This window comes from Astyanax mexicanus, chromosome 5, assembly GCF_023375975.1.
Source record: "Astyanax mexicanus isolate ESR-SI-001 chromosome 5, AstMex3_surface, whole genome shotgun sequence".
NCBI lineage: Eukaryota > Metazoa > Chordata > Actinopteri > Characiformes > Acestrorhamphidae > Astyanax > Astyanax mexicanus.
The window spans coordinates 6,857,621-6,871,906 of NC_064412.1; the positions used below are offsets into that span (position 1 = coordinate 6,857,621).

The 14,286-nt window shown below is 35.5% G+C and overlaps 1 protein-coding gene across 2 annotated transcripts in view; it reads right to left on the reverse strand.

Annotated features, from left to right (window-relative positions):
- Positions 1-2,594: 2,594 nt before the first annotated feature.
- The window catches only part of eya2 (EYA transcriptional coactivator and phosphatase 2), a 56,661-nt gene continuing 44,969 nt past the window's right edge, over positions 2,595-14,286 (reverse strand). For both annotated transcript variants that reach the window (XM_022675612.2, XM_049479489.1), the window contains 6 exons: positions 10,958-11,016; positions 7,609-7,769; positions 6,309-6,423; positions 5,091-5,212; positions 4,772-4,872; positions 2,595-4,211 (listed from right to left, as the gene is read on the reverse strand). In XM_022675612.2, coding sequence (XP_022531333.2) covers positions 4,131-4,211; positions 4,772-4,872; positions 5,091-5,212; positions 6,309-6,423; positions 7,609-7,769; positions 10,958-11,016 — 639 coding nt within the window. In that variant the 3' untranslated portion in view covers positions 2,595-4,130. The remainder of the gene's footprint in view (positions 4,212-4,771; positions 4,873-5,090; positions 5,213-6,308; positions 6,424-7,608; positions 7,770-10,957; positions 11,017-14,286) is intronic.

Below are 14,286 nucleotides of genomic sequence, written 5' to 3' on the forward strand. Positions count from 1 at the left end.
TGAAGCTACATGAAGTTTGGAGATGTGTAGTGATGAACTCTGACGCTACATGAAGTTTGGACGTGTGCAGTGATGATTAACTCTGAAGCTACATGAAGTTTGGAGGTGTGTAGTGATGAACTCTGAAGCTACATGAAGTTTGGAGGTGTGTAGTGATGAACTCTGAAGTTACATGAAGTTTGGAGGTGTGTAGTGATGATGAACTCTGAAGCTACATGAAGTTTGGAGGTGTGTAGTGATGATGAACTCTGAAGCTACATGAAGTTTGGAGGTGTGTAGTGATGAACTCTGAAGCTACATGAAGTTTGAGGGTGTGTAGTGATGATGAACTCTGAAGCTACATGAAGTTTGGAGGTGTGTAGTGATGATAAACTCTGAAGCTACATGAAGTTTGGAGGTGTGTAGTGATGAACTCTGAAGCTACATGAAGTTTGGAGGTGTGTAGTGATGATGAACTCTGAAGCTACATGAAGTTTGGAGGTGTGTAGTGATGAACTCTGAAGCTACATGAAGTTTGGAGGTGTGTAGTGATGATGAACTCTGAAGCTACATGAAGTTTGGAGGTGTGTAGTGATGAACTCTGAAGCTACATGAAGTTTGGAGGTGTGTAGTGATGATGAACTCTGAAGCTACATGAAGTTTGGAGGTGTGTAGTGATGAACTCTGAAGCTACATGAAGTTTGGAGGTGTGTAGTGATGAACTCTGAAGCTACATGAAGTTTGGAGGTGTGTAGTGATGAACTCTGAAGCTACATGAAGTTTGGAGGTGTGTAGTGATGAACTCTGAAGCTACATGAAGTTTGGAGGTGTGTAGTGATGATGAACTCTGAAGCTACATGAAGTTTGGAGGTGTGTAGTGATGAACTTTGAAGCTACATGAAGTTTGGAGGTGTGTAGTGGTGAACTCTGAAGCTACATGAAGTTTGGAGGTGTGTAGTGATGAACTCTGACGCTACATGAAGTTTGGACGTGTGTAGTGATGAACTCTGAAGCTACATGAAGTTTGGAGGTGTGTAGTGGTGAACTCTGAAGCTACATGAAGTTTGGAGGTGTGTAGTGGTGAACTCTGAAGCTACATGAAGTTTGGACGTGTGTAGTGATGAACTCTGAAGCTACATGAAGTTTGGACGTGTGTAGTGATGAACTCTGAAGCTACATGAAGTTTGGAGGTGTGTAGTGATGAACTCTGACGCTACATGAAGTTTGGACGTGTGTAGTGATGAACTCTGAAGCTACATGAAGTTTGGAGGTGTGTAGTGATGAACTCTGAAGCTACATGAAGTTTGGAGGTGTGTAGTGATGATGAACTCTGAAGCTACATGAAGTTTGGAGGTGTGTAGTGATGAACTCTGAAGCTACATGAAGTTTGGAGGTGTGTAGTGATGAACTCTGAAGCTACATGAAGTTTGGAGGTGTGTAGTGATGAACTCTGAAGCTACATGAAGTTTGGAGGTGTGTAGTGATGATGAACTCGGAAGCTACATGAAGTTTGGAGGTGTGTAGTGATGAACTCTGAAGCTACATGAAGTTTGGAGGTGTGTAGTGGTGAACTCTGAAGCTACATGAAGTTTGGAGGTGTGTAGTGATGATGAACTCTGAAGCTACATGAAGTTTGGAGGTGTGTAGTGATGATGAACTCTGAAGCTACATGAAGTTTGGAGGTGTGTAGTGATGAACTCTGAAGCTACATGAAGTTTGGAGGTGTGTAGTGATGAACTCTGAAGCTACATGAAGTTTGGAGGTGTGTAGTGATGATGAACTCGGAAGCTACATGAAGTTTGGAGGTGTGTAGTGGTGATGAACTCTGAAGCTACATGATCACAATACAGTGATCACAATATACAGTAGTTTCCCTCAGTAAATGCACTTTTTTCATTATTGAATTGAACAAGAAAACTGCAAATATTCAAAATGATTACTGAAATAAAAATTTATACATTACACTTATAGTTTGTCATATAACTAGTTAATATTAATCTCTTTCATCAATGTTACTGATCCCATACATTTTTGGGTAAAGTTAAGGACATTCCTTGTCTTTTTGAACATATTTGAACATATGATTATTTGATTATTATTAAGAGATTGAGATTTTAAAACTAAACAAATAAAACTAAAGACTTTTGACTCGGGAAAAATTAAAAACATCATTAATTACTATATTAAATATGTTTAAAATAAAAATGAGATGCAGCACATTAACTACAAATTTTTAGCACATTGTTAGAAAGGATTTTAGAGGAGAGAATTCTGCATGGAGGAGTGGGAAACATCTATTTCCCAGTCATGTCAGAGACTGCTAAATTGGTATAGGAAACGTCTAAATGGGATCATTTTAGCCAAAAGGGGTATTCTGACTATTTCCTTACAAGAAATGCAACTGTTTATTCATGTATTTATTTATTTTATTTTTTTTATTTGTTAGGTTATGTAAACTCCGTCTCTCAATAATGTTCAGTTTTACTTCAAATGCCCATATGATTAAATACATTCAAAAAGACAATGGATTTCATGGTATGGTCCTATTTTTTTCACTTTTTCATAACAGTCTAAAAAACATATTACTGATCAAACAAAGTGTAAAATCAATCAAGTGAGATTCAATTAATTTATCTTTATTTTTCTATCATAACAGCCCATAGAAACAGATCAACAATAAAACCTTATATACAAATTGTAGCTAGATGGACAGGCAGTGTAATAGGCACATGCAAGCCAAGGGACGACCATACACATTCCGTACAGGATTGATACACATATATAAATTTCAGTAAAGCTGATAAAAAGCAACGAGAAATCAAATGTACATCCAGGAACAAATAAAACAACAAGGATAAAACAGATTGTTGTGGCCCAGGCACGTATCGGAGACAAATGCAGGAAAAATTTCTAGTGCTAAAGAAATCACCTCACCAAAATAATAATAAAAAAAAGATATAAAAATTCATAAGTTAAGTAGATGATTGTCATCTCTAGTGATAGATTTAGCTTCCGAACTTTGGCTATTTTTTAGAGTTAGTCCTAACATATGCTTTCTTCAGCTGGCTTTTACAAAATAATGCGTTATTAAATATTTTACAGTACTTTTAACTTTTAACTCTGAGAAGGATGGCAAGTCGTCAATGTCAGGTAAAAAAAAAATATATATAATGTGAACCCAGGAGTCAGTCATTAATCAAAAATGTGGATTAATGGACCAAAAAAAAGGTTTCAACTTGATTTGTTGTAAATTTGCCATTTTTAAGAGGAAAACAACTGATTGTGTTTGTTAAATATTTACTGTAAAATAAAAAAAGTGGAATTTCACAATATTTCACACTTTTTTTCACCTGAATGAATGGATCAATGCTTGTATCATTAATGCATTACTAATAAAAAAATACAACAAACAGAAACAAACAAATAAACAAACAAAACTTAAAAAATGGCTAAATCTATGCTTTTCCCAACTGATTCTGAATCATAACACTAATTCCCTCAATTGTGCTTTATTAATCTAGAAGATATTAGTGAATTTCACAGTTTAAAAAGTGACTACTGTTAACAGAATGTACAGAAAAACCTTTTTACTCTTACAAAACTCTGCATTATTCACGCCTACTCTCTGATCTAGGTCTCATCTACAGTAAACTACTGCAGCTTCTGGTGAACTGATAGAAAAAAGATGTGAGCATAAATATTTGAATTATTTTCCCTCAAAATCAAAATCAGATTCTACATTTTTTACCTTTTACAAATGATACATGAACATTTGTCTTTAATTCAGATTGTCTCTGATATTAACAAACAAAATACACAAAAAAATAAAATAAAACTAGAATTTTGAGTCTTTGAAAGCACTCTCAAGGTCTTCGATGGGCCGCTGTCTTCAGTGCAACGCTCCACTGTATAAAACGGAGGCTTGTCACAGATGAAGAAAAAAAGACAAAGAAAGAAAAAAAAAACAAAGAAAAGAAAAAAGAAGTTTTTGTTGGATTGAGTTGAAAGAAACATATTTCCAGTAAGTTTGCAGCTCCCTGCTGATTGGTCCTGCAGTTCTTGGCCCGGCCATGTGATTACTGTTGACCGCCTGTGTCTTATGAATAGCGAGAGGCAAAAGAATCGAAGTCAGAAAGGGCAGATTCTGCCCTCTAGAGGTAATCCAGCTCTAGTGCGTGACTCAGTGCCTCCAGGTCTGCTCTGCATGTTACCCTCCAGAAAGGCATGTTTTTCTGCAAAAAAGATAAATATAAAGGTTAAACTAACAGCAAAAATGAAGATAAATTCATTTTAAATGTCGAATTGCCGTGATTTAAGAGAAAAAACACTAAAGTTAGACACTAAAAGTGTCTTTTTAAACACTTAAAGAACCTCCCCAAACAGTCAAAGAATTCTGAAGTATATTTTATAACCAGGTAATTTTATTTAAATTTTTTTTTCCATTTTTTCCCCAATTTACATGGCCAATTGCACAACCCACTCATTAGGACTCCCCCTATCTCTAGTGATGCCCCAACACCAGAAGAGCGAAGACTAGCACATGCCTCCTCCGATACATGTGAAGTCAGACTAACGCTTGGAGGAAAGCGCAGCGACTCGATTCTGATACATCAGCTCACAGACGCAGCCTTGTGCTGATCGACATCACCCTTTGAAGTGATGAGGGGAAAAAACACAATCTACTGTACCCACCCAGAGAGAGCAAGGCCAATTGTGCTCTCTCAGGGCTCCGACCGCTGATGGCAAGCTACATAAACAGGATTCGAACCGGCGATCTCCAGATCGAGCTTACCTTCTTTGCCACAGTCTCCTCCTCCACACCGTCTCCGATCACCACGTACACCGCCCGCCTCCCGAACCTCTGAGCCACTCGCTCAAAACAGCTCTCCTTACCTACCAACAAAAACAGACACAGCTCAAGCTCAGCTCACCATTTGAGTCTAATCCACTTATTGGTCTAAACTATTACATTGTCACAAAAGTAGACAGTGAGAGGAAACAGTTTTTAGCTTTTAGTGTTAAATTAACACAGTGATTAATGGAGTTTATCAATCTCAGTGTTAATTTAACAATAAAATCTAATTTGATGTGTACATTAAAGAGCCACATACCGGTTTTGGTAGCACTGTAAATGTTCTCGATAGGAAAAGCTCCTCCAAGACCATACAGCAGCACTTTGGACAGAGCAGGGATGAGCTGAGTCGTGGTGACCATCACATTCACACAGTTTGGTCTGAGGAAGAAAGGAAAAGTAACTTTGAGTTTCAGGCATTAAAATATTTTGGCAGTAAATAAAAAAAAAGAAGTAAAAAACATGGAAGTTATTCCTTTAATATTCTTAACCAAAAAAAGAAAACGACCATTAGACCACTTTGGGTAGTTTTTGACCTAGTTGACATACTAGTTCATCTTAAAAAAAAGTTCAAAATGTGAAACTCATATATTATATAGATGTATTAAACACAGTGATCTAATTTTAGTGTTTATTTCTTTTATTGTTGATGATTATGTCTTACAGCCAATAAAATAAAAAAATCAGTGTCTCAGAAAAGTAGATTATTATATACGACCAACTGATACTTTTTGCCAGTGTGGGCAGTGTGCCAAGTCCTACTGGAAAATGAAATCCTCGTCTCCATAAAAGTTGTCAGTAGCAGAGGGAAGAAGCATGAAGTGCTGTAAGATTTTGTGGGAAAACAAAACTGCACTGACTTGATAATAAAACACAGTGGATCAACACCAGCAGATGACATGTCTCTCCAAACCATCACTGATCATCAGTAAATGTTACATTTCATTTGTAAATCAAGGGATCAGAGTCTGGAGGAAGAGTGGAGAGACACACAGTCCAAACTGCTCGAGGTCTAGTGTGAAGTTTCCACCAATCAGTGATGGTTTGTAGAGACATGTCATCTGCTGGTGTTGATCCACTGTTCTTTATTATCAAGTCTAAAGTCAGTGCAGTTTTGTTTTCCTGCAAAATCTTACTGCCAAAAGTACAAATTGATCTTATATAATATTCTAATTTTCTGAGATACTGATTTTTGGGGTTTCATTGGCTGTAGGCCTTAATTGTCAACACTAAAAGAAATAAACGCTTATAATAGATCACTCTGTGTTTTTAACTGAATTACTGAAATAAAGTAACTTTTCAATGATATTCTTATTTTTTGAGATATGTTAGTATATGGTACTCCTGACAGGTAGCCTACTACTACTTTAATTAGTTTTCTAAATGCTATTTAGAAAAGAGAGTGAGGATTAAACCAAAAAAAAATGTTGTACACATGCATTAGCAGATGCTTCTTGTTATTTTGACTATGTCTCACCTGGAGTTAATGAGAGCCAGAGCCTTCAGAGCATGCGTGAGCCACAGGTCTGTCAGAGCCTCCATTTCTCTCCTCAGCTGAAGCCACTCCTCTCGTTTTGGACTGCCCAACAAACCTGCCAATCAAAGCAGAGAAAAGTCGAAAACTTCAGTTAGAGAAAATCTATTTAATAGTGCATCCAGATCCTGATGTATAGCTGTGAATTTCCAGGGCCACAGGCTCTTGCAGGAGGTTTAACTGGATTATAATGCAAGTAGATGGTTGTAGCATTCAGTATAGTGAACAGGCGCTAGAATAAGGCTGTATGATAATTCATACTTTAATCATTATGAGTTGCGATATGAGTTTTCATGAAAAACACAGAAGAGCAGCAATAACTTTATAAATAACAGAAATCTCCAACTGCATTACCCGTGTGCAGCAACAGAGGGCGCTCTGCACATTGCAAATGATTATAAATTATGATTTACAGTCAAAATTTAATACAATTATTTTTTTAAGCAATTGACACCCCTAATATAATGATATAATATAATTCTGCCAATCTAACATTGATTCTTTTTTTTACATTTAAACATCCAATATTAAAGGCTTAGTTTTAAGAAGAAGTGTGATTAATCGTGATGAATTGTGATTGTAATCTTTTTAAACAATGGACACCACTAGTAGTTACTGATTAACATGCAAATGGTAAAACCTGACAGTTATAAAAGGGTGAACTGGGCACTCTAATATTTGGTAGGACCGCCTTTAGCTTTGATTGCAGCACACATTCATTGTGGCATTGTTTCAATAAGCACCAGATTTATTTCAATCTAGTGTTTCATTAATTTTTCACCAAGATCTTGCAGCAGCATTGATGATGGTAGAGTCTGACCACTGCACAAAGCAGCTCTTCTCCATCCAGCACATCCCAAAGATTCTCAATGAGGTTAAGATCTGGACTCTATGGTGAACTCTCTCGTGAACTCTCTCTCAATCCATGTGTGTAAATGATGATCTCATGCTCCCTGAATCCTGAACTCTTTCACAATTCCAGCCCCATAAATCCTGATATTGTTATCTTGGAATATACCAGTGCAATCAGGGAAGAAATAATCTAATCCATTGATGGAATAACCTGGTCTATATTCAGTATATTCAGGTAGTCAGCTGACCTCATTCTTTCAGTACATACTGTTGCTGAACCTAAACCTGCAGACCAACTGCAGCATCAACCAACCCCACATCATTTACTTACTTAAATCCAGGTGGAGACTTTCCTTTTTTTTATTATTGGCTTCATCTTGACTTCACTCACCTCCTACGTTGTTCTTAAAGGTGTTGTAGATCTCTTTTACTCGTCTGTAGCGGAAAGCGAGTTTCCTCATCCAGTCAACACCACCGTGAACCCCTGAGCCAAGGCACAGAGCACCTCCACCTGCTGGACTCTGGAAGCCGTCCGTTCCAAAGTTATACGTGCTGCAGAGACAGACAGCAGAAACATATACGTGAGGAAGTTATCAATATATTTACATAAATACCTTCCCTAAAAACACAAGAAAAATGGTTAATACTTGTGTAAAAAGGGCAGCTTTGATGATTTTTTAAACAAAGCTGTGATGCATTCTCAGTAGGGGTGGGATGAAATGTCGATATTTGTGATATATCAATAAATATTTTGTTTGTGACACATTATTGATACATGGTGTCAAATATCAAAATTCTTATTGAAACAGGCGCTCGAAACTGCCTAGACTTACTACTCAATTAGACTTACTAAAGTTACTGCTTCATTACTCCACGTGGAGGCCCTATAATCAAGTGAATAGACTAAACCTGTAGTAAAGAATATTGGTTGTTAAATTCTGTGAAACTGACTATAATACTTAAACTATAATACCATAATTCCTGGTATTTTCTTAATTTGGAGTATTTTATTCTGTATTCTTCAGTAACCAAATGCCGTGAAGAACCGTAGAGAATTGTCTTGCAATAAATAATCAACCATAGCCTGTGTTTGTCTTTTCTGCTCTTTGAGCACATGGCCCTGTTTTGTTATTGTCTTGTCTCCTCCCTTGTCTCCACCCTAGTCATTAGTGTTCTCACCCCTTGTTTCCTTCTCCAGGTGTTTCCTGTTTCCCAGTTTGTATATGTACCCCTCATATTCCTTTGTTCTTTATCCTGCTTTTTGTTTGACCCTGTCCTGTTAAAATCTTCTTTAATGTGTTATTGCTTTACATTTGTGCAAGTTTCTGTTTTTTCCTTTAGTTTTTTGTCTGTTTGTTTGTTTATTTTGCTTATTTGTTTGTTACTCATTGTTAGTTCTTTGTTTGTTTTTTAGTCATATTCTTATTGTGTGTTTCATTTTTTCAGTTTGTGTTTTTTTGTTGTCTTCTTTAAAAAAAAAAAAGACCATAAAACTCGCTTGCATTTGCATCTGGCCTCAGAAGTGTTGTAATATCAAAGTATTATGATATTTTTGCTGTGGGAAAAGTATTGTGATAATATTTTGCTGTGAGATTCCCTGTTATTCCCAGCTCTTATTGTCAGAGAACTGTACACGTGCCAAACTCAAAATCCTTGATTTATTCCTGTGAACTAAAATTTGTGATTGACTGTATCGAACCTTTGCAATAATAGCTGGTAATAGCACCACAGATCAGCATGTAGAATTGGAGCTTTCAGCATGCTACCATGTGAGTAATAATGCCTAGTTTACACTACACCACTTTAGCCCAGTGTTTCATTTGATGACAGTTTGAGTCGCAGCAGCCCAACAAGTATTAGGCATGCTAAACATCTGACCCAGTCGGCGACTGGGAGTCAGGAGCAGCAGCTACTTAAAGCCAATAAAATCATGGTGACAGAAAGAACCACGGGTCCAAAACACATCTCCTGCATTACCAGAGCCGTTTATGGAGAGTCTGACCACTTTCCGTTTCCCCTGTTTAGATCATAAAATGACTGTTAAACTCTAGAGGGAGCCAACGAGTGAGTCCTCTTTGAATGGGGTGAATGAAGCTAAAAGCTAAAAACTTTAAATTAATAATAAGTCATGTAGTGTGAAAGTTCTACAACTGTAGGATTCGCAATTACAGCACAACCAGTCATGTAGTGTAAACAGCACTAAGACTGACGACTCAAAAAGTGGTGTAATGTGAACCTGACATCAGTGTAGTGTGTGTATAAGGTTAAGTGTGTATGTCTGGACGTCCTCATTGCAGGAACACTGGTGCTTTTGTTTTGCTGCAGCTCTGCTTGGTTTGATTGTGTGCTCAGGTTTGTTTCTGGCTTTCTTTGTTTTTAATCTTCCGAGAATCTTCTTGACTAGACAGCGGTGTTCAGCTGGAGTTTACTGAGCGCTGAGCTGGAAATTTATCAACAAGGAAACGGAGCTTGACTTGGTCATGAACCAGGATATTTTTTTTATCCTGATTTTCTGCTCTCCAGTATGGTAAATATGTGTTTTTGTGAATGCTTCTTCTTCTCCTTTAATTAATAATTAAAAAAAAAAAAATATATATATATATTGTGTTAATAAATGTGTTTTGTTAATGGTTTAGACAGGGTATCAATAATAAATAAAAAAAGTGTGATGCCTATTCCCATGAACATTTATTTTTTGCATTTTTTATTTGTTTGTGACACTAATTAAATAAAAACTGGTAAATAAAAAATATTCAATAAATAAATTTCTTTACCAGTCCAAATATATCATTAGTAGTGCTGTGAATTGGCAAGATGTTGGCAATATGATTCAAATCATAATACAGGGGTTACTATATTCAACATTCACAATATTTTCTGATAATGTAAGGATATATTGATATATTGCTAGGATTTAAATCTATTAAACATGAAAACTGTTAAAGCATACAAAACACACAATGATATTTATGAACAAAGTAAGTACACAGTAAACTTTTCTTTTATCCAATCAGACCACTGGGATCTAATAACAAGGTACAACACAGCTATCACAACTTTTTACATCTTTACATGTAAACTAATTATTTAAGAAATCAATACTGTGTTTTTTAAAAAAAAAATTAAATAACATTTCAAAACGAAATATTGTGATACTCCAATAATTTCGTACAACCCTACTAATTACTGTTATGTACAAATCTTTTATCTCTGTTTTTCTTTTTCAAGAGAATGTGAATCTGCCAATTGTTATTTTAGTTTGTGTCACAATTTGACAGTAATTAGACCAATAGAAATGCTTTAAAATGACAAAATGTACAAAATCATTTACACTGAATTCCACTGAAAGTTAAGAAAATATATTTTTTTCTTCTTTAAAGACTAGAGACACAAGCTTTTTGCATGCAAGCATCAATCTAACAAAAGAGACCCTGGAGACATTATTCTTCATATTAATATTAATAAAGAAGTGTGGATTAAACAGACTAAACAGTCGCTTTATGTGTTCAGATTTAATAAAGATCTTAAACATCAGAAAAGGTGGATCTCTTTCACAGAGAAAGACAAAAGGTATTAATTCCTAATATGGTAAAGGTATGCAGTGGTGAAAAAGAGAAGGCTATTTTATGAGGCATATAGTTCAGCTCTTTAGTGGAAGCCCTTATACCCTGCACAGCGTCTCACACACACTTCCTGTGAGACTGTACCAGCGTTATGAGGGGAACTCCTGCCGTACATACCTCAAGTCCTGCCCGTTGTCATCTGAGGCCACATCATCGATATGAACCTGGTCACATTCCTGTGAAATTAAAGGAAAGCAGATATGTTGGAGGGGTAGATGTTTCAGCCAGGCAGAGTGATGTACTGTGTGTATGGGCAGGTTCACCCTTTACTAAGCCTCGGGGAACGATAGAGTGGAGGGTTGAAATATATATTAAAAAAAAAGACAACAGAAAGGCTGAAATAAGCCAAGTCTGTCTCAAGACATTCAGGCGCCTGCAGTACTTAAAAAACACTTCCTGAAGAATTTTTGATGGATTTCTACTATCCTGGGTGTCTTCAGACGATAATACTTTGATCTGTTCAGGTATTTCACATCAAAATTATGCCCTGAAAACATGAATAGAGCACACCGAGACTTTGCTGATAGAGGACAGACACTTTATTAGTATTTAAGTATTTAAGTTGTTTGGCCTTCTTTAAGCCTACATACTATTTGTGGAAATATATTCTGTATGTTCTACTTGTAAATTGAAAACCTCTGGAATATAATCAAGAGGAAGATGGATGATCACAAGCCATCAAACCAAACTGAACTGCTTGGAATTTTGCACCAGGAGTAAACACATAAAGTTATCCAAAAGCAGTGTGTAAGACTGGTGGAGGAGAACATGCAAAGATGCATGATTAAAACTGTGATTACAAACCAGGTTTATTCCACCAAACATTGATTTCTGAACTTTTAAAACTTTATGAACATGAACTTGTTTTTTTTGCATTATTTGAGGTCTGAAAGCTCTGCATATTTTTTGTTATTTCAGCCATTTCTCATTTTCTGCAAATAAAGGTTTAATATGTTATTGATAGGTTTTGATAGGTTTGTGTGACTAATAAAGAACCATCTTATTATTATATTTATATATATATAAATATATATATATATATATATATATATATATATATATATATATTTATATATATATAATAAAAATGTTTTCTCTTTCCTAAAAAAAACTTATTTAGATAAAAGATCACAATAAAGTTAAATATTAAGATTCTTTCATTTTAAGTAGCATTTAACTCATTTTTAGCATAAGCTAGCGATAACATGGTAAACACTCATGGGGTGTGGCCAGAAACAGCAAATTTGCATAAAAGTGACAGAGGCCTTAAATGGGTTGTTCTGAAAGGCACTGAAACTGGTAAGAATAGAGCTGTGAGATATCTTTATTCAACAGTGATTTAATTTAAAGAACTTCATGAGATTTATATTATGTCCCCTTTCATATCCAAAGTATTAATATCCAAAGTTTTAATATATATATATATAATATCAACAATATGCTGAACATCCAGTATCACTACTACAGTCCTTGAATTCATGTTTATACGGCCTGTATTACAGTTCTACAGTATTTATCAAACAACAGATTCTTCTCTCTGCAATTTAAACTAGACTTCCTTTCTGGTTTTCCCATCTTCTTTCCTCCTCCTCCTCCTCATCTCTCTTTCTCTCTCTCTCTCTCTCTCTCTCTCTCTGCAGCTGCTCTCGTGTTACAGTTGGGTCCGAAAGCCCGACGCTACCTCATAATGCGCTCATATCTCAGTAGACCGACTCACACACTCCTCAAACTCACAAACTCACAAGACCGTGTTTGCTGAGCTCACCGGACCTGCAGTCACAACAATAATCCCAGCTGTGGACAGAAGAACTGTGTTTCTTCTTTATAAAAAAAAAATCTGATCCACTGTTTTTTAAAGGCTTACAAATAATTAGATTCCAATACTGAAGTCTGGAATATTTGAAAGGCTGGTTTGTTTTGTAACTCTTGATTATTTAATACAATTTTATTTAAACTAGTATCACAGTTCACAGTACTAATACTTCAATTCCTCACTCTCTAACAACACAAGTTGTTGTTAAATTAGTTTAATTATATTTACTGTCCTCTTTAATATCTATAGGTGTTTCTAAATACCAGATACTAAATAGTAATAGTAGCTTCTGAATAATAAGTAGTGATTAAATCTTAGGTACTGAGAAATTCATAGTATTTTCTGAATAATCCATAGTAGTTACTTACTTATTATTAGTTACTCAATCCTAGCAACTGCATAATTCTTAGTTGATGCTTAATAATTAAAAGTAGTTATTGGATTATTAAAAGCTTCTGAAACTTAGACACTGATATTTGATAGTAGTTACCAGATTATAAGTAGTAACTGATACTAAATAATAATGGTAGTTAAATAAATATATGAGTAACTACTGAAATATTTAGAATAGGTTCTGAATATTGTGTTGCATAAACTGAATAATTAGAAGTTTTAAATCATGTCTTAAAATAGGCAACATGGTTAACTGTCAAAATAAATGCTAGATTAGTAATTACTAACATCGGCATAGGAACCACCCAATATCAGCAATAGGTGGAAGTGCTCCCCCCCACCCTAAGAAATAAATAAATAAATATACAGCAGAAAAAGCAGAAATTGTTTAAAAATAAACAAAATTGAAATTTGCGTAATAATTAAGATTTTTATAAATATATTATAAAGTTATTTTAAATAATAATATAATTTTTCCTAACAACAGTAAATGTAATGTGGAGTAATATGTTCAGGTTGTAAAGTGACCTTTAGTTGGATTTAACTAATAACAGAAATACAGTATTTTGTTTTTTTTTGTAATTCTAAAAATGTTGTTCTAAGTCACTACAGGGTGGCGAATGTGTCTCTGAGAGGGAGAGAGAGAAAGAGAGAGAAAGAGAGAAACTGAAAGAAGGAGTGAGAGAGAAAGAGAGAAACTGAAAGAGTGGGAGTGAGAAAGAGAAATATAGAGAGGGAGTGAGAAAGAGAAATATAGAGAGGGAGTGAGAAAGAGAAATATATATAGAGAAAAAGAGATAAATTGAGAGAGGGAGTGAGAGAGAAAGAGAGAAACTGAAAATTTGGGAGTGAGAAAGAGAAATATATAGAGAGAAAGAGAGAAATAGAGAGAGAAATATAGAGAGAAATAGCAAGAGAAAGAGGGAGAGAGAGAGAGGGCGTGAGAAAAATAGAGAGACATAGCAAGAGAAAGAAAGAGAGAGAGAGAGAGAAATAGAGGGAGTGAGAGAAATATAGAGAGAAATAGTAAGAGAAAGAGAGAGACAGAGAGAGAAATATAAAGAGAGAAATAGTGAGAGAGAGATTGAAAGAGAGAGAAGGAGAGAGACAGAGAGAGAGAGAGAGGGAGAGAGAGAGCTTGGCCATCAATCACAAGGTCAGCCTCTGAACTTTTCAGAACTTTTAGCCTACAATAATCTAAGCTGCTATTTCGCCTGTGGCAACTCTCAGTTCCCAGGCT